This window comes from Balaenoptera acutorostrata, chromosome 10, assembly GCF_949987535.1.
Source record: "Balaenoptera acutorostrata chromosome 10, mBalAcu1.1, whole genome shotgun sequence".
In the NCBI taxonomy this organism is placed as follows: Eukaryota; Metazoa; Chordata; class Mammalia; order Artiodactyla; family Balaenopteridae; genus Balaenoptera; species Balaenoptera acutorostrata.
The window spans coordinates 44043208-44070954 of NC_080073.1; the positions used below are offsets into that span (position 1 = coordinate 44043208).

General features: G+C 52.8%; 1 protein-coding gene across 8 annotated transcripts in view; it reads left to right on the forward strand.

The window, feature by feature from the left end:
• Positions 1-26200, forward strand: part of TTC21A (tetratricopeptide repeat domain 21A) — a 30908-nt gene extending 4708 nt beyond the window's left edge. For 2 of the 8 annotated variants that reach the window (XM_057554093.1, XM_057554100.1), the window contains 24 exons: positions 356-478; positions 2331-2488; positions 5312-5396; positions 7298-7396; positions 8355-8547; positions 12129-12226; positions 12401-12601; positions 13274-13403; positions 15304-15461; positions 15670-15885; positions 16693-16931; positions 17735-18020; positions 18355-18493; positions 18678-18781; positions 19987-20175; positions 21341-21451; positions 22104-22185; positions 22961-23111; positions 23339-23500; positions 23658-23838; positions 23923-24147; positions 24635-24755; positions 24924-24991; positions 25077-25550. In XM_057554093.1, the coding sequence (XP_057410076.1) occupies positions 356-478; positions 2331-2488; positions 5312-5396; positions 7298-7396; positions 8355-8547; positions 12129-12226; positions 12401-12601; positions 13274-13403; positions 15304-15461; positions 15670-15885; positions 16693-16931; positions 17735-18020; positions 18355-18493; positions 18678-18781; positions 19987-20175; positions 21341-21451; positions 22104-22185; positions 22961-23111; positions 23339-23500; positions 23658-23838; positions 23923-24147; positions 24635-24755; positions 24924-24991; positions 25077-25154 (3597 nt within the window). In that variant the 3' untranslated portion in view covers positions 25155-25550. The other 6 variants (XM_057554094.1, XM_057554097.1, XM_057554095.1 and 3 more) reach the window with 6 other exon arrangements.
• The last annotated feature ends 1547 nt before the right edge of the window (positions 26201-27747 follow it).

A 27747-nucleotide genomic window follows, 5' to 3' on the forward strand; every position in this document is an offset into this window, starting at 1 on the left:
TAAGGGGCAAGAGAACCATGAGGGTCACAGGGAGGGCCCCAACCCAGCCTGGAAGGTCAAGGAAAGCCTCCTACAGGAGGGGCCTCCTCGGCTGAGTTTTAAAGACTGGTGGTGGTTAATCAGATGAAGGGACTTGGTTTGGGGGGCGCGTACTGGGAAGGGCATTCCAGACGAAGGAACAAGAGGTACGAAGGCCTGCAGGGAGAGAGCAGGGCTCGCCTGGGATCTGGGAGCAGTGGTGCCTGGCAGGGCCTCAGGGAGTGGAATGACAAAGGGCGGGATGTGCGGGAGAGGCAGGCTGGATGGAGGCGATACAGGACCAAGCACTTCATCTTTCCCTTTGTTCTTATGCCAGGGCTACGTGCTCAGAGGCTGGGTGGACCTCAGCTCAGACAAGCCCCACACGGTGAAGAAGTCCATCAAGTACCTGGAGCATGGCATTCAGGACACCAAAGATGTTCTGGGGCTGATGGGAAAGGTAGGAGGGGCAAGAGTGTCCCCACCCAGAGACCTCAGTCTCTAGACCCCCCCAGCTGGTGGATGAGGAACAAAGGTCCAGAGAGCATCAGGGTCTCAGAGCAGCCCCGGGCCTGCTCCAGTCCTCCCTGCTTCCTGCCCAGTCGTGAGTTTCCGTTGCCTGTGTGGGGTCTTCTTGGGGGCTAGGCTCCCTGGGCTCTGGCAGGCTTTGTCTCTTTGCCTTTTGTTTTCACCCACTGCCCCTTTTCTATGCATCTTTCTTTCACACTTTCTCATCTCACCTGTTAAATTCACTTAGTTGGCCATAAGAGAAGGGAGGTATGTGTTTTGTATTTTCTGACCTTAATTTAAATTGTTTCCTTTTTCTGATGTGGCCCTCATTGAATCCATCTATGAGGGAAAAACCATCCTCTTATCCTCTTCTGTTTGTATATCCTTTCTTATAAAATGAATACTTACTCATTAAAAAACCAGAAGTCTAAGAAAGTCAAAAGGTGATTTAAAATGGCATCCTTAGCCCTACCACCCCCGAACAATCCATGTTAACATTTTAGGGCCATGTCTCCGACTCTTTCTTATACGCATTGGTTCGGGGTGTGCCTTCGGTGTTTTTCTGGGGAGCAGAGGCCATGAGGTTATCACACAGGAGGTTTAGCAGGTTGTGCCCTTGGGACCAACACTTGTGGAGAAGGTGAAAGAAGCAGGAGGGAGAACTGGGGCTGTGAAGCAGCTCCAGTGAAGGCCTCAGCCAGCTCTGCTTGGAATTATGGAGCTGGGATGGCCCTTCACTGACCCCCTCACTGACAAGATGCTGACTGTGTGACCTGCCCCTCGCGGAGGTGTGTGACCTACCCCTCGGGGAGGTGTGTGACCTGGTACCAGGCAGCTCCCTGAAGCCACGGGTGATCCCAGGAGGGAGACTCCTCCGAGAGCTGTCAGCGGCCAACTCCCCTTTTCCTGAAGGAGGTCACACACAGCACCCACCATGGGGCGGGAGATAGTGTGGGTAGTTCATATAGTTGTAATCATAGGGCATCTTACCGTTTGGTCTCTTTCTCTTCATGTAAGGTTATATCATAAGCACGTGTCATTTTGAATGTCTGCATAAAGCCAGGCCCCTGTTGTGTGGGCCTAATGTAATTTGCCAACCCCGCCTCCTATTGTTTGGATATTGAGATTGTTTCTAGTTATACACTTAGAAAGAGTGCTACAGTGAACACGTTTATGCATATATCTTTATTTAGAATAATCCTCCTCTTGTTTTTAATAAGTCTCTTAATGGAGGGTTACTGTAAACTGAAGCTGTCCTTTCGGAGTCCAATTTCAAGCCTTTTGGGAGCATTGCCCTCTGCCCCTCAGGCATCTGTGTCATGACTCACCCAGGAGAGCCTGGTGGCTGGCTGCCTGCAGAGGCCATGACCCCAGCCCGGTGTGCCTTGAGAGAGAAAAACACCACAGGCTTGCCGTGGGGAGGGGAGGGTTACCTGCAAACCCTAACCGACTCAGTTGCTGCACTGGCCCAGTGAGCAGTTTTCAGTGGTGAATTTTAGGAAAGTGAATAGGAAATGATGGACCATATGTGGAATTGGAAGGCGCCCAGCAACCCCAGCTTCTCCGCTAGGGGGGGCCCTCCCATGACCTTGCTCTGTTCCAGGCCTGCTCAGGGCTCAGCCGTCTCCTGGAGCCCCTGCCTTGCCTGTCAAGGAACCCAAGACCGCTGTGGACCCTGATTTGTCACTCTGAGTGATGGCTCCTGCCCACATATCAGGCTCTGCTCCTGTCCTGGTGGGGACCCTGACACCCCTCCATCCTTCTTGGGCACCAGTGGGGCTCTTTTCTTTGGCTTTCGACAGGCAACGTACTTCATGATGCTGCAGAACTACTCGGGGGCCCTGGAGGTGGTGAACCAGATCACCGTAGCCTGGGGCAGTTTCCTGCCGGCCTTGGTCCTAAAGATGCGGCTGTTCTTGGCTCGGCAGGACTGGGAGCGGACAGTAGAAACGGGACACAGGTGAGGGGCGGGGCCGACCTGCTATTTCCTTCCTTTGCTAGCCAAGGGGGCTAATCGTTCCCATCTTATGTGGAGGCAAGATGGGAGATGCTGTGTACTTGATGGAATAAGACATAAAAGTCAGTATTGTCAACAGGAGTTATGAATAGTGACATTATGACATTGGGGGTGGGGGAGGAGAGGGAGGATGGATGTGTACTAGACACTTACCTGTCATAGCAGGAAGCCAGCAGCGGAGACCTGCAGTGGAAGAATCAAGAAATAGGCCTATCAAGAGGTCTAAGCATAGTGTTTAGGAGAGAGATGGAGGGAACTACCAAAGGAACCCAAAGCAACAAGAGTTACAGGGTAAACAGCAGTTGTCTCTGAGGAGTGGTGGGGAGGGGAGAGGGACTACTGTATTATTTACTTTTAAAAACTGTGGGTGTGATATGCGTTAATAAAAACTTAAAGGGACAAAGGTCATTGTTGCCTGAGAGAAGACTTTAGTAGCAAGCTGAGTGCATCCGGAAGACAGCCTAGGGTCCAGGAGTTAGGTGGACTTGTGGAAGCCAGACGCCAAGTATAGGGTGATCCTGAAGCACTTTCACTGTGAATAGAGATAAAGATGGCTTCAGGGGAGGGATGTTTGATGGAGGGTTTTGTAGAATGGAATTTTTTAGATAACTAAAGCTTATCTCTTTAACCTCTAACGCTTTAACTATTTTTATCACAGTAATCCTAAAACGTACAATTTTCTTCCTAAAAAGAGTTAGTGGACTATGTTTTTTTCCGAGTGGCCATGAGTCACCACTACAAGTTTTTACTAAATTGTGAGTGGGAAAAAAAAAACACCGCAAACATACCTCTTCCTTCCCTGTGGAGGGATGGTAACTCCTCTGATGATAGCTGGAATTTGAGTCTCAGAAAGAGGCGCTGGTAGGAAACTGAAAGTGATTCCAGCCTGTGCCAGGCCTGGGCAGGTCCTCAGCAGCCCTCTCTCACAGTTGACCCCTGGCCGGTGTCCTTGGCAGGAGCTGGGTCAAGAGCTTGCTTTGGAGGCTCTGCCTTGGGCCCACAGGATACCTGGAAACACCTGGCTGGAGGCCTCAACCTTGAGTGTGTGCGGCCTCCCTGCCCAGGCCCTGCTGCATCCACCTGCAGGGAGATGGTGTTTGGTGCCAATGGGTTGAGTCCAACACCCGACGCCTTCCCTCACGGAGGGTTTCCCAGCTCATAGAGTTCCCCCATTGCTCTTAAATTTTTTTTTTTTTTTTTCAGCCACACCACATGGCATAAGGGATCTTAGTTCCCTAACCAGGGATCAAAACCGTGCCCCCTGCAATGGAAGCACGGAGTCCTAACCACTGGACTGCCAGGGAAGCCCCTCCCCCATTGCTCTTTAAATCTCTGCTCTCTGTAGGTGTGTTTCTCTTTTCAGCCCTAAAAATTGTTTATTATTTCCTTCTCTCTTATTTTTCTCCACTGATACTAAAATAATTTGTCTCTTTCATTTAAAGAACCAGCTTTGAGTTTTGTTGATGCTATTATATTTTTGTTTCCTAATTTATTAATTTCTGCTCTTTATTATTTTCTGCCAACTACCTCCTGTGAAGTTACTCTGTTGTTATTGTCTGACTCTTGAGTTGGATGCCTGGCCATTCTCAATCTTCTTTTAGAAGATAAGCATTTAAGTCTATGAATGTCCCTTGAGGTACCATTTAACAGTATCTACACATTTGGATACTTCAGTAGTATCTTCAGTATCTTTTGGTTTAAGAAGTTTCTAACAGTCGTTCTGATTATTTTTTAGTCCATACATCTTTTAAAAGTTTTCTTTTTTAATTTCCAAATTATGAGGTTCACAGTGCTTTCAGAATCATCATAAATGCTTAGAAGTCTTTGAATGTTGACTGTGCCTAATCGTGTTGGAATTTTATATGTCATTAGAGTAACCGTCAATTAAGCAGAAGGGCCATTCCCTGATCAGGCTGAAAAATATGAAATTTCCTGTAAAGAAACAGAATATTGGGACTTCCCTGGCGGTCCAGTGTTTAAGACTCCATGCTCCCAATGCAGGGGGCATGGGTTCGATCCCTGACTGGGGAACTAAGATCCTGCATGCCACTCGGTGTGGCCAAAAAATAAAAATAAATCAACAACAACAACAAAAAAAAGAAACAGAATATAGAAAACTCCACAATATGATCAGGAGCTGCATCTTCCCAAGGACATATGATGGAAACCAAGGTTCCTTTCCATCTTACAGCTGCAGACTGCCCCCCAAGCACCTCTCTGGCCCCCCCCGGACCTTGGTACCACAGTCATACCTGTGTTATTTGGGACATGATGGGCTTCTGTCACAAAGACACCCCCAAATATGTGACTTAAATAACATAAGATGTTATTCCTCTCAGGGAAAAGTTTGGATGGTGGGCCAGGGCTAGGATGACAGCTTAACTCTGTAGGGTCCCAGGCCCCTTCTCTCTCACTGCTGTCCTGTTCCTAGGATGTTGCTCACATGGTCCACATTCCAACCAGCAGGAAGGAGGAAAGAGAAGAAATGGAAGGCATGCTGTAGGGGCACCACTGGATATACCCTGGGCACTTCTGCTTGCATCCTATTGGGCAGAACTTAATCACATGGTCACACCTGAGCTGCAAAGGGAGGCTGGGAAATGTAGTCTTTTTTCCGGTAGCCCCGTGCCCCAACAGTTTGGGGGTTCTATTATTAAAAGGAGAAGGGGAGAATGGATGTTAGGAGACAATCAGAAGTTGCCGCCACACCTTCCTAGCCTTGCTTCTGAACACTCTCAATTCACGTGGCTCCTCTTCCTATTTCAGAATCCTAGAAAAAGATGAAAGCAATATTGATGCCTGCCAAATTCTAGCTGTGCATGACCTTGCAAGAGAAGGAAACATAACCACAGTAAGTTCTTTCAAGACTCAGAAGTTACGCCTTGAAACCAACACAGCCAAGGAGGGACCCCTCACAGCACCTCCACCCCCAAGGCACTGGAGGGGGCTCCCTGGGTCTCAGCTCCCTCCCCCCTCCTCCACACTCTCTGCCAGGGAGGTCTGCTCTGGTTTGGTCTTTGAGCCACACAGTTCCAAAGGCCAGCAGTGAGGCTGACTCTGGTTCTGCCACATGTTCCCTGTGTGACCCTGGGCAGGTGTCTCCACCTGGATGAGCCCCAGGATGCTCATCTGTAAAATGGAGATAATTCCACCCACTCTGTGAGCTTGTTATAAGGACTAAATGAGATGACAGGTGGGACAACTGGGAACAGTGCCCGGTGTACTACAATAATTTGCTCCATGTTAACTGGAAGTCATGGTTGTGGTGGGGGTTTTTTTGTTTTTTGTTTGTTTGGGGTTTTCTTGTTTGTTTTTTTGCCACACCACACGACTTGCAGGATCTTAGTTCCATGACCAGGGATTGAACCCAGGCCCAGGGCAGTGAAAGTGCTGAGTCCTAACCACTGAACCACCAGGGAATTCCCCACAGTTGTGTTTCATATTTCAGGAAATGCCTTTTTTTAGGGAATGGTTGGAATTGCTCAGGTATTGACCAGGCAGTACCTGGCCCCAGACTTGCTCCTAAGCCTTGTAGTTTTCCAAAGACACCCCAAAGAGCCCTCAAATCCAATCAGAAGCACCTAGAATTCTTAATGAAAACCTCCATGCCCAGACAGCTTCTTATTTTCAAAAAGAGTTTGTGTATTCAGCTAAAACCCTGCCTTCTGAATAAAGACATTGCCTCTGCGGGGAGTGTGACAAATCAAGAGGCTCTAACGGGTCATGGTGGGAAGAGGAAGTTTCTGGTTCCTTCTGGCCAGCTCTGAAATTACGGATTTTGTGGGGTGAGGTGAGGTGGAGGGCACCGTTCGTATTTGGGAGGAAGAACCCTCGAAAAGGGCTCTACCACTGTCTCTGGGTCAGAACAAGAGAACAGGCATGTCCTCTGCTCCCTGAGACCCCAGAGCCCTGGGCAGGCCTTCCTAAGGCCTGGCCTGAAGGTTAGGCCCAAGGGCAATTAGCATTTAATTCTTCTCCTTCATTCCCACCTCAAACTCTGGGATCTGCCCCTCGCCCCAGCTCAGGCTGCCCAGTTCTAGTCTTGCAGAAAAGATCCACCCTACCCCAGGCTTCTCTTCTGGCACTTCTTTGCAGCTGGGGACTAAAAACTCCCTACTCCCACATAGAGAGTGAGCAGAAGAGTCCATTGGAAAGAACACAGGCTTTGGAGTCAGTCAGCCACCTCGTTGGCTGGGTAACCTTGAGCAAATGACCTAATCTTTCTGACCCTTCATCTGCTGGACTGGAAAATTCGGGTATCTATAGTTACACTAACTTACAGGGTCGTTGGAAGCATTCACTGGAATGACAGAGAGGCACTAATGTGGTGACCCACGTCAAAATGGAGCAGGGGTTTGGGGCCAGGGACCTGCCCTGACCGTTTGCTCCTGGGCCAGCCCAAGTGGTTTGCCGCCAGCCTGGTGGGCTGTAGTGTGGGCTCCGTGACAGGTGGCTCCTGGCCCTTCCTGGGGGTGTCCCAAAGGGCAGCTGCTCTTCACAGATGCATGAACAAAGCGGCAGTGCCAGCTCTGGGATGAATAATGTTCCTGAAAGCTCCGCCAATGAGGCTCCGAAGTAATACTGAAGCCTGGGCCTGCCCAAGGCCAATTAACTCTGAATCTCTGGGGCTGGCTTGGGGGCCTGGGTGTTTTTAAGATCTCCCAGCTGGTGTTCATGGGCAGCCACAGTTGAGAACCTCTGCCCCACTCCCCTTTTATATACTGCCTTTGACATTGTGTTTTGTTCTTTCAGGCTGCCAAGCATGTTAGAAATCTGATTAAGGCGCTGGAAACAAGAGAGCCCCAAAATCCAAGCCTCCATCTTAAAAAAATTCTTGTGGTGGGCAGACTGGTAAGAAGGTGCTCCCTGGTTTCTGAACAAGTGCTTCTTGTTATGTTCCCCGGGGGAGACCTGTGCTCCCTGCAAGCTCCCTGAGGACCCTGCCCCTCCCCTCTCTGGCTTAAACTTGGCCTCTCAGGCTGGTGGCCCAGACCCCGGGGCCACTGCCTGCCTCCAGCCAACCACTGAATTGTGCGCTCTGTAGCCTGCACCTACATGCCCTTCAAAGATGCTATGCAGATCACGGAGGTGAGGTCTAGAAGCGCTTTCAGAGAGGGAGGCGCCCTGTCTGGGGAAAGAGGGCAGTGGCACAGCTGTGGTACAGCAGAGCAAGGCCCAGCTCTAGCCGCAGGGTGCTGGAGCACCGGACTCCCATATTCGTTCTGTGGAAGAGACCTGGTGAGGCTGGCCTGCCTAGGCCTCTCTGACGCCAGGCAAGGTGCAAACAGACCAGGCTGCCAAACAATCTGTCTCTGTCAGACCCTTGAGCCCCAGAGCCAGATTTACTAGAAGGAATTGCCATAAGAACAGGGGCAGCTCTGGGGAGTCGAATGCCACTGGGATACCCTCTTGTCCTCCACATCTATGTCTGATTCTCTCTGCCTCATTCTCCACACGTGGCAGGGAAAGTGGCTGCTCGCAGCCTTCAGAGCCACTTTCCATCAGTGGGACACAAAGAGTTTCTCTCGTGCAACTTCAATTTGTGAAAAACCTCCTGGTGACTTGTTGGACCAATGACTGTGGCCAGACGGGCTGGGTCCCTCAGAGGGCCCGCGGCTGGAGGCAGGTTCCACAGCTGTGGCCAGCGGGGGGTTCTTTGGGAGGTGGACAGCTACCCGGACCCAGCTGCCTGGACACAGGGTACCTCTTGGGCTCTCCTGAGCACCCCCTAGTCCCACCAAAGTGACACAGCCGTGCCCAGACAGGCTGGCCTGACTGATTTCCCCATTCCCGTGTCTGTGCCTTGCAGTCTGGGAGGCACCAGGCGATTCTGCGGCTGGTGTGTAGCTTCCTCGAGCGAACCTTCATGGCCACATCCTCCTACGCCCACGTGGCCACAGAGCTGGGCTACCTCTTCATCCTGCAGGACCAAGTGAAGGAGGCATCTCTGTGGTACTCGGAGGCCATGAAACTGGACGAGAGCAGCATGGCTGCCTTGACGGGTCTGTGCAGGCGGGGCCGGGCGGGGGGTGGTAGGGCGGGGGCTGGGAGCCAAGCAGAGTGGCCGCCGTGGGTCCAGGAGAGAGTGGGCTGGGAAGCATTCTCCCCAGGGTGTGTGTGAGTTTGGGGCTGCATTGTATGATGGGGTGCCTGTCCATGAATCTACAAGTATAGATGTAGGAGGAACAGGAATTCTCGAAAGTGCTCAAAGCCATTCTGATCTACAGCCGACCTCCAATAGCCATACCCAGCCCATTACGCTCAGTCAGCCCTGCCTCCTCTCAGGCCTCACCAGGCCAGTGTGGGAGAAGGTTCTACTGCCAGAGCACCCCTCCCCAAAGGCTCTAGCATCACCTCTGTAGACCCTCCCTCTTCAGGCCACTGAGCTGAAAGGCCACCAGAGTGAGGAGTTTTGAGAGTTTTACTTCCCTGTCTGTCCCAGTGCTTCCCTCCCACTTTATCTAAATGTCAAATGAATTTTCCGGAGCCCGATTTTCATTTTTACACAAAGCCCTCAAATCTGTGGTCTCTGGTGAATCCTGAAGCAGCAGTGTTTGATTTCAGTGGGGGCAGCCTCATGACCAGTGCTCCAGGCAGGCTGGCTTCTTGCCCTGGCTCTGAGGAGTTGTGGGCAAGTCACTTCTGTCTACACTCCAAGCTCCTCATCTGTGCGGCACAATCAAAAAAGCAATCCAAGTGATTGGTCTTGATTTCTGGTTCAATACATCAGGCTGACTCATCCGTCATCGCCTCTTCCTCCCTCCCCAAATCCCACAAAAGTCATGGGCGACCTTTTAAAAAGATAATGAGTCCCTGTAGCAGCCTCCGAAACAGGGAAAGGTGCCTTAGGTGGACCAGGAACTTTGAAGGACTTCTCATTTCTAGAAGATATAAAGCAGATTGCATCCAACAAATGGAAACTCCAAGCAGGTCTAGAAACCCATAAGCCAACATGGGTTGGGGCAGCTAAAGAAATGAGTAGATCAGCTTTCCCCAAAGGGCTCCAGGAAAAAGAAAATTTTAAAAACATAAGCTCAGGGTCCCCAGAGGCTGGGAGCAAAACGTGCCATAGGGTAGTCACTGAGATAACAGGAGGGTTATTGAGGGCCAGAGAATGGGATCAGGGAGGCTCTTACCAGGTGGTGGGGTAGGAGGGAGCAAAACAGAGCCCCCCCCCGCCATGACGTCCCACCACCATCAGGGACATGAGGGAGCAAAACAGAGCCCCCCCCCCACCATGACGTCCCACCACCATCAGGGACATGAAGGACCAAAAGACTTGGATGCCTGGCACATAGGCAAATCCCCCGAAATGTTCCTCCACCAAGCTGAGTCCTTCCCCACTTCCTCATTCAAGGGAGATCCCCAGCCGATCAGCCAAAAGGGAAGTCCACACACTCCAGCCCAGGCCGAGCCCACTCTTGTGTGTCCTGGATTCATCCATCTTATGTGGCCTGTCTGGGAAAATCAGTGACCTTAACAATTTGGGAAATCTGCCCCAGATGCTAATACTCATCACTCTTGTCCATTTATAAGTCTACTAGCAGTTTGAAAAAGGGACCAAGTGGAACATGCAAAGCAGTGCCCCTCTGAGGAGCAAAGTTAAGGCCAGATACAGAAAAGACTTTTTCCCCCAAACACCTCCCATGTTGGCTGGCTCTAGAGGGTATTATGTCAGTAAGTAAAGAACATGCTACTAGGAAAAAAATACAGAGAACAAAAAAGAGTTGCTGAAAATTTAAAATACGATTACTGCAGAGTAAAAAATTCCATAGATGAGCCAAATAGTGGGATGGATATAATTGAAAACCAAGTTGGTGATTAGGAAGACAGAAATAACTGCGCCAAAATGGCCAAGGACTATCTTGTAAAAGAAGAATAGTAGGAAGAGAAGGGATTTGTCCTCCCAATATCAAAACATATCTCAAAACAAGGGTAGTTAAGTCTGGACTTCCTTGGTGGCGCAGTGGTTAAGAATCCGCCTGCCAATGCAGGGGACACGGGTTTGAGCCCTGGTCCGGGAAGATCCCTCACGCCACAGAGCAACAAAGCCCGAGCGCCACAACTACTGAGCCTGCGCTCTAGAGCCTGCGAGCCATAACTACTAAGCCCACGTGCCACAGCTACTGAAACCCATGCGCTCTAGGGCCTGAGTGCTGAAACTGCTGAGCCCGTGTGCGGTAACTACTGAAGCCTGTGCACCTAGAGCCCGTGCTCCACAAGAGAAACCACCACAATGAGAAGCCCGTGCACTGCAACAAAGAGTAGCCCCTGCTCACCGCAATTAGAGAAAGCCCACGCGCAGCAACGAAGGCCCAACTTAGCAATAAATAAATATTAAATGCTTTAAAAAAAAAAAAGTGTGTCAGTTTGAGGCCAACACAGGAATAAACAAATAGATAAATGGGATAGAAACAGGTCTTATGATATAAATGACATTTCAAACCCATAGAGTTTCAATAACTTGTGATTGGACACCTGACTCTCCATTATGAAAAAAATAAAGGTAAATGCCCATCTCACACTATCCTCAAAAATAAATTCTAGATGAGTTAGGTATTTAAACATAAAAATTAAATTGGACTTGGGTCCCCTGGAGGGTGCTAAGCCTAACCACAAACTCAGAAGCTATAACGGAAAATATTTGACCAATTTGACTATGTAAAAATTTAAAACTAATGGATGGCAGAAGGCACAATAAAATAGTTAAAAGGTCAAAGGCAAACTAATGGAAAATGTAACAAAGACTATATATAAAGAGAATATAAATATATAAAGAGAAAAATATATATATAGAGAGAGAGAGAGAGAAATCCATCCAAAGAAAAACAGGCAAAAGCTATCAGGAGGAAATTCACAGTAGAAAAAACCATTAAATATATAAAAAGATGTTCATTCTCCCTAAAAATTTTTTTAAAATTTGAATTAAAATGAGTTACTATTCACTCTTTAACCTGGTAAAGAGTGAAGCATGTTTGTGAGGTTGTGAGGAAAGAAAACTTTCAAATTCTTGGCAGGAATATTAATTCAGATATCCTTGGAGGACAAGTTGGCCTTACCTATCAACGTTTTAGATATGCGTGCCCTTTGACCCATCAGCTCTACTTCAGGAATTAGAACACACACAAATGTAGACCATGGCACTGTAATATTTAAACACTGAAAAGAAACTAAATGTGAAATGAGGAGTCCTTCAGTAGGGCAGTAGTTAAATAAACGGTTGCATCCACGGTGGAATATTATGTCATGATTAAAGAGAATGGGGTAGATTTGTATGAACTGATGGGAAAACATGGTATACACTAATAACATATAAATGCTTCAAAAGATGTTTGGAGGCGTATACCCCAAACTGTTCATGTTGGTTCTTTCTAGAGAGAGACACGGTTAGCCAGAACATGAGCTAGGGATGTTTTCCTTGCCTTATGATTTGAATTCTTTACAATGAGTATGTGCCACTCTAAGTTTGTGAAGATGTCGGAAAGGCCCCCTGCCATCCACTCTCCCGTCCCTGCCTCTGGCCTGCTGGACTGCTGGCTCTGCTGCAGAGCTGGCTGCTCATCCTAGTTTTGCCCCATCCCAGGGGTCATCTGGTGCCAGATCTTAGACGGCCACCTGGAAGAGGCTGAGCACCAGCTGGAATTCCTGAAGGAGGTGCAGCAGTCCCTTGGGAAGTCCGAGGTCAGAGCTCTCTGGGCGCTGGGGTTGCTCCAGGATCGTGCCCCCAACCCCGCCTTCCTCCTACCCCGCCTTCCTCCCACCCGCAGTTTCCAGTAAAGCACCCAAGACAGACCGGGCTTCTGGCAACTCTGCCCAGAGGGTGTTGCTTCCAAGACCTGGGCCTGCCTCCCACAGGTGCTGGTTTTCCTCCAAGCCCTCCTGGCTTCCAAGAAGCACAAGGGGGAGCAGGAGGCCGCAGCACTGCTGAAGGAAGCGGCCGAGCTGCACTTCTCCAGCATGCAGGCCCTCCCCCTGAGCTCCGAGTACTTCGAAAGGCTTGACCCCCTCTTCCTGGTCTGCATCGCCAAGGAGTACTTGGTCTTCTGCCCCAAGCAGGTTAGAGGAGAGTGCATCTTCGTGGCGGCGGGGTGGGAGCGGGGTTGGTCCTGAGGACAGGTCTGGACGGAGGCAGGACGTACCTGGCAAGTCACCAGGGTGCTTGAGCCTCTGGCGGTTGGGGAGCACAGTGCTTTTCACACTTGCACGTGCAGCACACCAATCAGCCAGGGAGTGGGGCACAAGCCCTGCATCTCCCAGGTGATGCCGATGCTGCTGGTCCAGGTACCGCCCTTGGAGGGGCAGGGCACTGGCCCCTGTGTCTGCATTTATCCTAGAGAAGAACTGGGCTCCCTTTTTGCCAGACGTCTTCTAAGAAGTATGCTGGTCTTTTCTTGTTTGTCTGGCTTTCCCAGACAATCAAGATTCCTTGTGGGCAAGGATCATATCTCATACGCCTTAATATCCCCCCAGTGCCTTGTAATGTCATTCCACAAATATTTATTGAAGGCACTACCATGTGCCAGATGCCGTGCTGGGTAGGGGGGATGCAACAGTGAACAAAAGAAAGTCCCCATTCTCGGGAGCTTATGCTCTCGCCCTAGGTGGTACAGAGTGGATGGTATATACATGTGGAAAAAAGTAAAACACTGCGAGAGTGTTTTCTGAGCACTCCAGGAGTCTCCCTTGGAATAGGGCAAACCGCACAGCCAGACCCCTGTGTTCCTACAGCCCCGGTCGCCAGGCCAGATCGTGTCTCCACTTCTTAAACAAGTCTCTGTGATCCTGAATCCTGTAGTCAAGGCAGCACCAGCCCTGATCGACCCGCTGTATGTGATGGCCCAGGTCAAGTATCTCTCAGGTGAGCCTGTGGGTCCTCATGGCCGGCGGGGCCCCTGGGTGAGTGTCCACAGGCTCCCTGCCTGGGGTAGTCCACACACACATACCCTCAGCAGGCGGGCCCACTCCTTCCAGCCTCCAACCCCCGAGACACCTTCCTGACTCCTCACCAGCAGGGGTCTCTCCAACCCGCCCTTTTGCTGATAGCTTACTTCAGCGGTCCCCAACCTTTTGGCACCAGGGACCAGTTTCGTGGAAGACAATTTTTCTTCCACGAAGAAGTGGGGGAGGGGTTGATGGTTCAGGCGGTAACGCGAGCGACGGGGAGCGGCAGATGATGCTTTGCTTGCTGGCCCGCCGCTCACCTCCTGCTGTGCGGCCTGGCTCCTAACAGGCCGCGTCCGTGGCCCAGGGGTTGGGGACCCCTGGCTTACTTGATCTGTGCCAGGTAATAGTCACTGAACTTGATTACGTGCTGGTACTGCTCTGATCCTGGGGGACAGCAGTACTCAAAACAGGCAAAAATTCCACCGTGGAGTTTGTGTTCTAGTAAGGGGACTTGGACAGTAAATGTAGTATTGTTGTTAGGGCACGATTGTGCAATGGAGAAAATGAAAGGTGGGGAGGGCGTGCGGGGGTGCCAGGGTTGCAGTTTTTAAAAGGTGGTCAGGAAGGCCTTGTGAGGAGGGGAGACCCTGTACCATTAGACTTTCAGAGCCTCCAGCAGCCAGAACAGTCCCCGTCGTCCATCCTGTCCCATCTCAGGGCCGAGATTCTGGAGGGAGAGGGAAAGAGGGGGAGAACCCTCCGTGGGGGCCTGTTGTCCTCTCCGAAGTCCTTGCTCCCTGCAGCCTCTCACCCCCGTCTGCCCAAGGCTCCAGAATGCCGTGGCGTGCCTGTGTCCTCTGGCTCTGCGTTGTGTGGGTTACACGCTGTCCAGAGCTCCCCGGTCTTCATCCTCGGTCCTCCTAGTGTTCATCCGGCTGCCAGGTTTACCCACTTCTTGAAGGTCTCCTGGGTACAAGGGGATGGCAGAAACCGCCCCTCCCCCCCCCGACATACACACAGGGGTGCTGGCAGCTGCCAGCACCTTTAGGGACAAAGCAAGGTCTCCAGCTGCTTAGGTTGTCATGGTGACATCGTCACGTTTCTGCAGCACAAGGGAAGGATCAGGGAGTTTGGGACCCAGAAGCAGGTGTTCCCCGCCAGCTGGTGATGGACCCTGAGCAGGAGCTGTTGAGGGACCTGGCTGCAGAGGGAGGAGGGCTCTCCCACCAGCTCACTGTACCCTGGGCTGCCACTGCCACCTGCTTAGGGCCAGCCTGGCTGCAAGGAGGCCTCTTAGCCCCAACGCGCCAAGGCATTCAGAGCTCAGCCTCAGGAGCCGATAGGCCTGGATTTAAATACTGACTTTGTCCCTTCCAAGCTGAGTGACTTATATCACTGAAGTTTCAGTCCTGCATCATAATACCAACCTTGCAGGGCTGGGAAGACATTAAACCAGCCTTTCTAAAGTGCTCTGCCTGTGTTGGCACAGAGCAGGTGCTTCTTAAGTTGTGGCTATTACGGTTGCTGTTATTATAAGATTTTGTTCTGCTCTTAGGTGTGGGAATCGAGACTTCAGTGTTCCCCTGAGCTTCCAAATGGAGCAGTGAAGTAATTTAGCCATCTCCCTGAGGGTACAGAGAGAAGGGAGGTGTCACACCAAGGTTTGAATTTCCTGGCTTTTGTCTGGGTCAAGGCAAAAACTGTAGTTCTAATTTTAGGAAGAAACCTCTGAGTCAAGCAGAACAGAACTGGGTAAAATGCCCAACTTGGGTATTTCTGGGTAACAGGACATGTAAAATTCCTTCTGCCTTTACATAGTGGGTCCTGAGAGTCCCAAGGATCCCTGGATGTAGAGATTTGTTTATTATTTCTAGGAGAGTTAGAGAATGCCCAGAGCACCCTGCAGCGTTGCCTGGAGCTTGACCCCACCTCCGTGGACGCCTACCTCCTCATGTCTCAGATCTACCTGGCTCAGGGCAACTTTGCCATGTGCTCCCACTGCCTGGAGCTGGGCGTCAGCTACAACTTCCAGGTGGGGGTCCCCTATGCCCTGTCACCTGCTCAGCATCCCACAGCCCAGCTAGCATCAGCCCCCACTTGGTTCAGGAGAGTAGCCCCAGGAGCTGCCTGCATCCCTCAGCCCCTTCTGCTGGCCCAAAGGCAGGAGCAGGCTCAGTGGGCTCCTGTGGCTTTCTCCCCTCTGGGAGCTGGAGCCCCACACTTTGCTTATGCTCCTCTAGGTCCGAGACCACCCCCTCTACCACTTCATCAAGGCCAGGGCCCTCAACAAGTCTGGAGACTACCCAGAAGCCATAAAGGCACTGAAGATGATCATAAAATTACCAATTCTGAAGATGGAAGAAAGCAGGAAGTTCCATGGGCCCTCTGTGCGGCCCAGCGAGCGGGTATCCATCTTACTGGAATTGGCAGATGCCCTCCGGATGAATGGGGAGCTGGTAAGAAATGCGCTGCTCTCTCCCCTTGGTGCTGGGGCATGCTGGAGGCCCAGGGTAGGCCTGGCTCTTTGATTCTGGCTGATGTCTCCTTGTGCTTTATTTGAGCCTTTATTCATTTGGGAGCATCCCTCTCCCTTACCTAAAAGGCTTCAGTGGCTCCCATTGCCCTTAAGATAAACTACAAACCCTACTAAGTCCTGCATGATCTGTCCCCTGCCTACGTCACTGTCCCTATAAGGGTCTCAGGGAGGTGGAGCACACAGGCCCACCAGGGCCACCACAGGTGGTTGTGCAGGTTGGGCAATGCACAGCTCCAGTAGATGCCAGTTACATCCCCTGGAAGTTTTGCAGCGTACAACCTGCTCAACTGTATGAGGCAGCCCTGGGACCTTGGAAGGTCTGGCTGGGCAAAGGCAGGAAGCACCAAATGGACAAAGAGAGTAACTCTGTTAGAATAATCAAGGGTACATATACAATGAAGATATAATTCGAATAGACCTTTATGTGCCCAATACCATAACGTTAAAATATCTTTGACTGAAAGCAGGAAGGTACAAGGAGAGGTGTCCATAGGTCTCCCATAGGAAGGAATCACCAACAGACTTTGAGGTGCTCGGGAACAAGTTCTTACAGTCAGGGGTTTCGTGCCCCCCAGCTGGCCCTGCCCTCCAGGAACAGTGGCCCTGGATACCGAGGGGCTCTCTCTCCTTCCTGTTGCTCTGAGGTGGAGGTGGGCCATCCTCTCCTTGGCTTCCAGGAGTGGTGGGTGACGGCAAATGGAGGGTCTGTTGGGTTCCCATGTCTTAGCACGAGGCCACTAAGGTCATGCAGGACACCATCAACGAGTTCAGCGGCACGCCGGAGGAGATCCGCATCACCATCGCCAACGTGGATTTGGCCCTGAGCAAGGGGAACGTGGACCTGGCACTGAGCATTCTGAGGAACATCACGCCCAAGCAGCCCTGCTACACGGAGGCCAAGGAGAAGATGGCCAGCATCTACCTGCAGACCCGCAAGGATGTCCACCTCTACATCGGGTGCTACCGGTGAGCCCTGGGCAGTGCACTGACAGCCCCAGCCCCGGTGGCATCTCAGCGAGTGTTTTCTCCAGATTGTCTTCTTCACCCTGGGTCTTCAGAATGTGTGCTCAGAGTGTGTTTGATGAAAGTAGGGAATTTCCCATGGGTTAGAATTTGAGTATGATAGGTCGGTCAGACCAGCTTACGGCTGACCTGTGAGGATACAGGGGTGAATCTGCCCTGAGCCATGCTGGCCCCCCGTTATGGGTCACATCCTGGTGGGAACCATGGTTCTGCCCCAGCCCCTGGCTCTGCCTGTCCTTGAGGAAATGTTCAGTGACTTAGATGTACCAATGTGAGTGAAGGAGGATGGAGAGCAGGGATTGGAAGCCCCAAGTTACTGTCTCTACGATTTGACATTGGGACTTCAAGGGTACCGCCCTGGTCCCCTTCCTCAGGCAAAACTCTATCTAGGCAATTCAGGAGGAAGGGGAGGTGATGCCAAGAGCAGTAGGAAACCAAATAGTGGGGTGACATGGTCACACTGGAGGTTTAGAAAGAGCAGGCTGCCTCATGAAGAGGGGTCTGGGGGTTTGGGAGTGGAGGCCAGAGGAGTGGGTGGAAGTGCCGGCTGTGGTCCAGATGACAGATGAGGAGAGCCTGAACTAAGGGAGCTAGCACCATGCCTCATCTGAGCCAATAAGTATTGAGTGATGAATGAATGAGTAAATCAAAGAATGTCAGCCAGAATGAGTGGGAAAGAAGAGGAGATGGATTCAGGAATAGGAAGGATGCACAGGGCTGAGCTAAGGTTTTGGTTACTTTTGCAGGGAGCTCTGTGAACATCTGCCTGGCCCTCACACCAGCCTGCTACTGGGTGATGCTTTCATGAACATTCAGGAGGTGAGTGAAGGTCTCGTGACCTCACCAAGTGGCCCCCTCCCCCCCAAAACTTACTTCTCCAGTGAGAGGGAAGAGAGAGACTGCGGACCCTTTCCCCACCAGCCTGAGAAGGCCCTTGAGGTCTACGACGAGGCCTACAGAAAGAACCCACACGACGCATCCCTGATCAGCAGGATTGGGCAAGCTTATGTGAAGACCCACCAGTACACCAAGGTCAGGCTGGGCTGGGATGGAAAGGGGTGGGGAGGGCCAGCCCAGCAGGGACGATGGAGGAGGGAGCATGGGTGGGAGGCTGGATGGGAGGGGAGACCCCGCTGAACAGGGTGCCAAGGGGAGGATTCAGCAACTCCCCACCACCCCCCACCACCTGCCGAGGCTAAGGCTCGGGCCCTGAGCCAGGAGGGAGGCCTTTGCCTCTGAGGCTTCTGTGATCTGGAGGGTCACACAGGCGCGGTGGCTGCGGCGGGGAGTGGGGCGGTGTGCAAACGGTGTGAGGCGCTCGCGAGTAAAACCAGACCTGATGCCAATATTTCCTGTGTGCACTAAGGCGATTAATTATTATGAGGCCGCCCAGAAGATTAGCGGACAGGACTTTTTGTGCTGCGATCTGGCTGAACTGCTCCTGAAGTTAAAGAAGTTCAATAAAGCAGAAAAAGTTTTGAAGCAGGCACTGGATCATGACTTTGGTGAGTCAGCACCCTCACTCCCCTAGCCTTCGAGCAGACAGACTGCCCCCGGCCCGCACCCTCTTCTCCTGCAGAATGGGGCGGGGGACGGGCACTGGTTGGGGCTCTGAACCCAGCCTCCATCCTCCCCCATCCCCCGCTTCCCAGGGGCCAGAAAATGCTACTTTGAGTTTCCATTTTGCAGTCAAAGACATCCCATCCATGATGAATGATGTCAAGTGCTTGCTTTTGCTGGCAAAGGTTTACAAGAGCCATAAAAAAGAAGATGTGATGGACACTTTGAACAAGGTAATTGACAAGTAGACTCAAGCTCTTTATCTGCCATTTCCTGATGGGAGCTGAAGATAGGATAGGACTGCAGGTCTGGAAGGCTCCAGGCCTGGTCCTCAAAAGAGGATCTAGGTTACACCTCCGACCTCCACCTTGCATTTATCCCCCCAGCCTTGCTCTTTTATTGATTGTGCATGGAAGTGCTCTAAGCCCGCCTGGGCTGGGCTGGAGAATGCAGGGCATAAGACAGTGCCTTTGTCCTCAAGGATGCTTGTGGTGATAATAATAGATAATGCCAGCAGGCTCCCATGCATTGAATGCTCTGTGCTGAGTTCTGTACTAGGCTTTTTGCTTTCTTATTTAATTCTCACAGTAGCCCTTTGAGCTAAGCACTGTGACATTCCTATTTAACAGATAAGGCTCAAAGAGGTTAAGAAATCTACCCAAAGTCATACTGCTAGTAAGTGGTAGAGCTGAGATTTGAACCAGGTTTGGCTTGTCCCAGCCCAAAGTCTCCTGCTGTGAGACTCCTGGCCATTCTTTCCAGTCCTTCACTCATTCTACCCGAGGGTGTGGCCTGGCACTTGCCCCTGGGGTGTATTCTGTGGTTGTAGAACATCTCGGACTGCTTGAGGTGACTTATCCCCTTGTTTCCCTCTGGATTTCCATTCCTCAGTCTGGCCCTTAGGGAACCCGGGGCTGATCTGTGCCCACTTCCCGAAACTTAACCCTGGCATCCTCATTTCCTCTTGCCCCAATGCTCTCTGGTTACTCACTTGATCACTGTATGTCATGGACATTTGTGGGGGCCGCCTCAAGTTCCCAGCAAGGCAGTATTCAGAACAAATGCACCCATCAAAACACAGCCTGCGTTGAATACCTACTGTGTGCTTGTCCTAGCCTGTAGGACAGCTGAAGCAAATTAGATACAGTGAGTACCAAGGTGTGATGGAAACAGGTAAACGAGTCAAGTACAATAGAGTGTTTTGTTTGAGTGCCTTTGCTTCTGCTCCTGCCCCAGAGGCTGTGCCAGTTCACCTCCTGGGTACTCAGCCAGTGGCCCTGCCTGTCCAGAGCGACCCAGATTTGCTCAAGGGCACTTGAGATGCCCTTGCTAAGACAGCTGGCCCTGAGTTGAGAGCTTGGGGACTTGCTGTGAATTGGCCTGAGATCTGGCACATCAGGCTCTGGGTTTCTGACGCAGAGTTTACTGCTTTCCCAAGGCCATGGACCTCCAGTCTCGGATCCTGACGCGTGTTCCCCTGGAGCAACCAGAAATGATCCCCTCCCAGAAGCAACTGGCAGCCTCCATCTGCAACCACTTTGGGGAGTACTACCTGGCAGAGAAGGAGTATGCCAAGGCAGTGCAGTCTTACAAAGATGCCCTCTCCTACTCACCCATTGACAATAAGGTGGGGGTTGAAATAAGGTGGGTCCTCATGAGCGAGACGCTCTTCCTTTTCTTGGGCCACGAAGCCTCGCAGAGCTCCCTGACTACGGACAGAGGCCAGTTCCTTCTCTGTGCCTCCCTGCAAGGGGCACAGGCCCCTGGTGCCGAGGGGGCCTGCTCCAGCTGACTCCAGGGCCCTCACCCACCACAGCCCTCGGAGCAAGACTGGAAGCCTTGCTTTGTTTTGTTGGTTTGTTAATATTTATTTATTTTATTTGGCTGCACCAGGTCTTAGTTGCCACATGCGGGTTCTTAGTTGCGGCATGCATGCGGGATCTAGTTCCCTGAGCAGGGATCGAACCTGGGCTCCCTGCTTTGGGAGCACGGAGCCTTAACCACTGGACCACCAGGGAAGTCCCCTGGAAGCCTCGCTTTGGACAGCCACTTGTGGAGGGTGGAGCGGGGAAGGTGTTGCTGAAAGGTGCTGCAAGTCTGCCCTTTTCAGGTCCCCCTTGCAGATGGAGAGACAATGAGAGTGTGGCTGCTGGGGGCTCTTTGGGCATGAAGCCCAGGCTAAGCTTCCAAGGAGGTTTGAAGTCTTGTGAGAGGTGTGGCTTCAGATAGGGAATGGTGGCTGGAGTTCACAGGCGGAGGGTAGACAAAGAGCCTCGTGACAGACCCATTCATTTATTTAATATGCTCTCATTTAACAGATTCCCAATATATGCAAGCCAGGTACTGAGCTAGGCCCTGGAGATGCAGTGGGGCAAGACACGGTCTCTGCCCATAGACTGCCCTCAGGCGTGGGGTACAGACAAGTACACATGCAGTTGTCATACCATGTGATACCCGCATGGGGCTCAGTACACTGTGGGAGCTCAGAAGAGGGGTACCTGTCCCGGTGTCTGGGGCACAGAGGGCTTCCCAGAGGAGATGAGGTCGGAGCTGAAGCTGAAGGATGAGTATGAGTAAACCAGGCCCCGACTCTCAGCGGTTAGTTAGTAAAAGGCACGGTGTGACTAGAGTATTGGGTGGGAGAAGGGGAAAGCCAGAGACACCATCCCAGGGGATCAGAGACATATTTTGAAGGCAGAGCTGATAGAACTTGGGTGTGAGAGAACGAGGCATCGGTCCCTGAGCTTTCCCATGATGTGCATTGGTTAGTTATCGTATCTGGTCTTGTCCAGGTGGTGCTGGAGCTGGCACGGCTCTACCTGCTGCAGGGCCACCTGGACTTGTGCGAGCAGCACTGCGCCATCCTCCTGCAGACGGAGAAGAACCATGAGACAGCCTCCGTGGTAAGAGGCTCCGGGCCCTCTTTCCTGCCTTCCCCAGGGTCCCTGCGACCGCATGTGGGCTGCTTCCTAACCCCGTAACCCCAGGTGCCCGGCTGACCCGGCCCTGAGGGGCTGTCGGGCAGCAGGACTCAGCACTGGACCCGCTGCCCTTCGGATGGGAGGGGCGGGCTGGCAGCAGGGGGCAGCAGCGACCTCCCGGGCCAATCTGAGGGGAGGTGGTGAGGCTGATTCACTCCGGGGGAAACCACACCCAACTGTTGAAGGCAGGGGTGGGACAGGTTCCTGGGGCTTCGGGAAGTGTGTGGGAAGAGCCATCCCCAGTCCTGCCCCTCTCCACCCTGTCACCCAGACCACCTTCAGGGCTGCCCCAGCGGAGGTGGGGAGCCCCCATTCCACCTCGCTGCCTGGAGCTGGTAGTTCTCAGACAGGGGTGGAGGGCCTAGCTCCTCGCGTGTCTACCCCCAGCCTCTCCTTCCTACTTCCATCCTTGCCCCCTCTTCTGGGCTTCTCCGGTGGCAGCTTCTCCCAGCGCCCAGAGAGACTACCTCGGAAATCCTCTCCTACCTTCCCTCCTTACCCACCCACTTCCCACGACAGCCCCCCCGCCATGCCCATGCAAGCTGCTGTCCCAGCATCGCGTGTTTTCTGATAGATGATGGCTGACCTGATGTTTAGAAAACAGAACTACGAAGCTGCCATCAACCTCTACCACCAAGTCCTAGAGGAAGCGCCAGGTAACTGCCTGCATTGAGCCTACCCACTGAGACTGCCTGTGTCGGTTCCCAACAAGCGAGGGCTGCTCTCCCCCCAGAAGGGTGGGCCCTCTCCCCTCCTTCCTGACTGAGCAGAGGAAGCCCCCTCCTCTCTGATTGTTCCCAGAGAGGCAGGAAACTGATAAAGGCCCAGTGGAACGTGCTGGCCCTTCCCGAGTCCAAGGGGCCAGTTCCTGGTCTCAGGCAGGGCAGTGCTTGGCACTGGACCCAAGACAGCCTGCCTATCCCCAAGTCACAGACACTGGGGCTCAACATAAGTCCCCTTTTGAGGTCACAGCCACCTAGAGGTAGCTAGAAATTCTCCCCTGACATGTAGCTCCATTCCCACTCACTGCAACATAAAACCACTGCTTCTTGCTGGGGAAGGGGCCAGACACGAGGCTCAGGGTGGAGCCCCGACCAGGCCCACAGCAGAGTCACCCAGCAATCACAGCTATTAGGAGTTCGGGTCCCGGAGCCAGACTGTCTAGGTCTGAATCCTGGTCTTCTATTTACCAGCTTTGTAACCTTTGGCAGATTACTTAACTTCTTTGTGTCTCAGTCTCCTCATCTGTAAATGGGAACAATAAGAGTACCTACTTTATTGTGTCTCAGTGGAGACCAGTGGAGACACTGGAGCCACTGGGTTGCCCCTGCTCAGCCCAGACAGGTAGTGTTTCCTGGTCCTCCCTGCCTCTCCCTACCTGATTCAGCTATTGGTTATCACAGCCTGAAGGTTTCTGCTCTCTTGTTTTAGACAATTTTCCTGTGTTGAACAAACTAATCGATCTGCTACGAAGAAGTGGCAAACTTGAGGACGCCCCTGCCTTCTTTGAATTGGCCAAGAAGGTGTCCAGCCGGGTGCCTTTGGAGCCAGGGTTCAACTACTGCAGAGGCATCTACTGCTGGTGGGTTGGGGTGGGTGTGTCGGCAGCTATGTGCAGGAGGCTGTCCCTAACGGACATGCTGGCGTTTGCTAGGGAAGCAGAAATTCAGCTTCCAGATCAGGAAGCAGGGAGACCAGCGATCCTGCCCCTGCATTGTGCAGATTCACAGAGTGACCCCTGTGTGTCCCTGTACTCCCCGGGCCTCAGTTTCCCTGTCTGATTCTTGGTGTTTCTCTCCTCCACTATAGGCACATAGGGCAACCCAACGAAGCCCTGAAGTTCCTAAACAAAGCGCGCAAGGACAGCACTTGGGGCCAGAGCGCCACCTACTACATGGTGCAAATCTGTCTGAACCCAGACAATGAGATCGTGGGTGGAGAGGCTTTCGAGAACCTGGTTACTGAGAGCAAGTGAGGGCCCGGCTGGCCGGCGAGGGCAGGGGCGGGACCTGGGGGAAGGCGGAGAGAGCCCGTGGCCTCTGGGTCAAGGCCAGGCGAGGGCCAGGCTGGCAGGCCAGCGCCCTGTGCCCTCCGGCTTGGCATCCGATGCCCGCGGCTCCACCGACAGGAAGGAGTTGGAGCAGCACGGCGTGCGCACTGCTGAGAAGCTGCTGCGGGAGTTCTACCCGCACTCGGCCTGGGGCCAGACCCAGCTGCGGCTGCTGCAGAGCCTGTGCCTGCTGGCCACCAGGGAGAAGGCTAACATGGAGGCGGCGCTGGGCACCTTCATTGAGATGGCCCAGGCCGAGGTGCACCAGCTGCCCACCGGGTAGGCAGGCGGTGGGGGGCGGCCGAGGGCCGGGCGAGGCAACACCTGCTTCCCACCCGCACAGAAGGACAGCATTCCTGCCCTGCTGGCCGTGGCACAGGCCTACTCGCTGCTGAAGCAGGTCCCCAAAGCACGCACGCAGCTGAAGCGTCTGGCCAAGGCCCCATGGACGCTGGCCGAGGCCGAGGACCTGGAGAAGAGCTGGCTCCTGCTGGCCGACATCTACTGCCAGGGCGGCAAGTTCGACCTGGCCTCGGAGCTGCTGCGGCGCTGCATGCAGTACAACAAGGCAAGGGGCGCACGGCTGTCAGGGCAGGGTCGGGGGAGGGGCACATGGGCTTCAGGGGCAGAGATGCGGGGGTAGGAGGGAGATGAGAAGAGGCGGGACAAGAGGGTTCCCGTGGACCACAGAGCAGGATGGGAACGCGGAGCAAGGCAAGAGGAGGCGCACAGTGTCCGGCAGCCCGGAGAGGGGAACGTGGAATGGGGAGGAGAGATGGGAAGGGTTCATGGGGTCGAGGGGCAGCGTGCAGGGAGGGTTTGGTGGGGCCGGGAGGGGCGTTTGCAGGTCAGGGCAGGAGGGCTGCGGAGGAAGGGGCCCTGTCAGAGTGGGCACAGCTGAGAAGAGGGTACACAGTTCACCCCTCGCCAAGGTGGGCAGTGCTGCTGGAGTCCCTGAGTGGTTTGGGTGAATGCACCCACCGCCCATCCCTTGCCCCCACCGGGACGGGATGTGGCTTCCCCTTTGCAGAGGCTCTGACCGGCTTTCCCTGCAGTCCTGCTGCAAGGCCTACGAGTACATGGGCTTCATCATGGAGAGAGAACAGTCGTACAAGGACGCAGCCACCAACTATGAGCTGGCCTGGAAGTACAGCCATCATGCCAACCCTGCCAGCGGTAAGGCAGCCAGGCAGGCGCGCATGGGTGCGGGAGGGAGCTGGGCCGGAGGACCAACAAACTCACCCCACAACACAAGGCCTATGTTCTGGCCGTTGTGGGAACCAAAGGGGTTCTCAGGTCGTCGGAGTGCCACCCATTGTCTGCATTCTCCCTGCCTCTGGACAGGCTTCAAACTCGCTTTCAACTACTTGAAGGACAAGAGATTCGTGGAGGCCATCGAAGTCTGCCACGATGTAAGCCCCCGACAGTGGTGGGGGGCTTGCTGCAGCGGCAGGGAGCCCTGCCTGGTGCTTCACACCCTTTCTCTCTCGGTCCCAGGTCCTCAAGCAGCACCCCAACTACCCCAGAATCAGAGAAGAAATTTTGGAAAAGGCCCAAGGGTCTCTGAGGCCCTAGCTGTGGTCAGTGGGAGCCAGGGTGGGTGGAAACTATCAACCTACGGAAGTTTCATGGAGGGGGTGGGAAGTGGGTCAGTGGAGAAGAGAGTCAGAAAATGACATATTCTTCCCATTTCTATATTGTGTGTGGTTTATGTGAATCATGCCTAATCTGGTCTAAGGGACATCCCAAAGCTTTATGTTTTTAAGGCACAAGAAGCAATTTTGCTCTGGGGAAGAAAGCTATCAACCAGCTTAGCTTCCACTGAGCTCACTGGGCAACTTCTAATGGGCCCCACTTTTATCCCAGACTCTCAGAGGCCAAAGGGGAACAAAGAGGTGGTTTAAAAAATACCCTACAGCTATTTTAATATTTTTATGTTGGCCCGTACAAGCCTCTCTTCTCCTGTCTGGTCCCCAGAATCCTGGATTAAAGAAGCAGCTGCTCCTCTCTGCCAAGCTGCCCCCTGTGTCCTCCCTGGCAGAGGCCCAAACAGGCCCACTCTGTCCATGCATTCTGCCTCCCCCTCCCCAAGTCTTCAGCCGGCGTCTGCTGGTCCTTACCAGTTTGGGACAAACCCTGATTACTCTTGCCTCTGGCAGGAAAATACATCCCAAGAAAAACTAGCTCCTACTTCATCTTTAGTAAAAGACAGTGACCAACTAATTCATCCTCGAGGAACCCTTTTAACACCTCAGGGGACAAAAGCAGGGGTCCCTGTGTAGATGCATAGTGTTAATTGTAACTGGCAAGAGGGTGACAGAGGTCACCTTTGGTGTGCTCCCAATACCTCTCTTCCTGTTTTGCAGGATGGCACTAATGGGCCAGTCTGACCTCAGGGGAAGGAACTATGAACTGGGAGTCAGGAGGCCTAGAATCCCCCTGTGTGACCTTCCCCTCTGGGTATGTGTCCCCATCTGTGGCAGGAAATTAGACTAGATCTCTGTGTTCCCAGATCATGGTACAAATCCCTGCTAATGATATACAGCAAACATTTGAAAGTTTAATAACTATGTGTTTAAGTATCATCCTTATAGAGAAAAATAGTACGACAAACTCATGAATTTGCGGGTGCTGTTATGTAGAATGGTTCTAACTTTTAAGCATATTGATATAATTGATATAAAGTAAAATACTTAGTATGAGTAGAATGCAGATATGGCAAAGTTTTCAAGAGAAGTTGTCCAGTGACTAAGGTTTGGGAACAGTGAACGGGTAAGGGTCCCTTCTAGAACAGCCTAAGTCATCCCTGATGGCTGCGAGCCTTGTCTTTATAACATACTGCTGATCACGTGCATGGCCTTTTGGTATGAGTCAGTGATCTGGAACGTTTTCCCCAGGTTACCACCATCCTTCCTATGGGAAGCCAGCTGCCTTTATTATGATCTGCTTTACAACCTAGTTTCTTGGGGTGGATTATGTTGAGAAAAAAAAACCCAAGTGACCCTGGGGCCCTAGATGGGGAGTGGGTAGGCTCAGTCCAGCCATGGGCTGTGGCCACGGGATGGGAGCCTGCAGGGGCTCCCAGCCAGAGTTTTGGAGCTGTCGGGGGCTGCCACCCAGACCCCCAGGCTGGCCAGAGCAGAGCCTCAGGACCCTTGGAGAGACCCAGGTTTTGGATCATGCGTGCTGGAGCAATCTCTACAATAGGGCTCCCAGGGATCAGTGAGAGGGGACACGAGACAACTTGATGTACCAGAATACTCCACCCTGAGACGCCTAAGACCCGGCTGTCCCTGCCTAAGCTGGTACCGGGGACAGGCAGCCCCACCATAGTCCAGACTCCAAGCCATGAGTTCTCTAACGGCCACTCCACTGACGACATGACCACATGACCATGTCTACACATGTCCTGAGGCAAGCGATAGATACCTAAAGGGTGACAGAACTGGCAGAAAAAGAGGATAAAACATACAGAAATAGAGCAGACACATGAAAACAGAATGGGAAGTCAGACACGCACCCGAGGCTTACGTGTTCCAGGCACTCCTCTGAGCACTGGGTGCGTATGAACTGAGCAAGCTTGTGAGGTGAGCAGTGTTATTATTTGGACAATACGGGGGACACCCAGGCATAGAGAGGGGAAGTAATTTGCATAAGTCACCTCACTAGTTAGTATAAGAGCTGGGATTCGAACCCTGGGACTCTGGGTCTGTGCTCTTAACCAGTAAGCCATAGAGAGGAAATAAGGGGTGCCCAGCACAGGCAGGGAGACCCAAGTCGGGTCTTTTCAGTGACCCCTCCTAGCACTTGTATAAATCATTATTATTCCTAGAGGGGAGGTCAACCTTGCTCCTCAGGCCCCCAGACTGAGGCCCCCTGGGGCAGAGTGCAGCCTGCTCTTCTGGCCTTTGGCCCAAGCTGCCAGGGACAGGTCAGACAGGTCTGGCTGGTGCAGATGGATGAGGTTCTGCAGCTTCTGGTGCTCAAGTCCCCAAGGACCTCAGCCACTCAGTCCCACATAAGGCCTGCACCAGCCATATCCCACTGCCCGCTTCACCCTCAAGGCCAGGCCCCAGCTCAGTGCGGGTGAGTGGGAAGAAGTAAGCCCCCACCCATCCCAAGCGGACAGCCCTGTCCCAGAAGACTGCCCTGCTGCTGCTCCCCACCA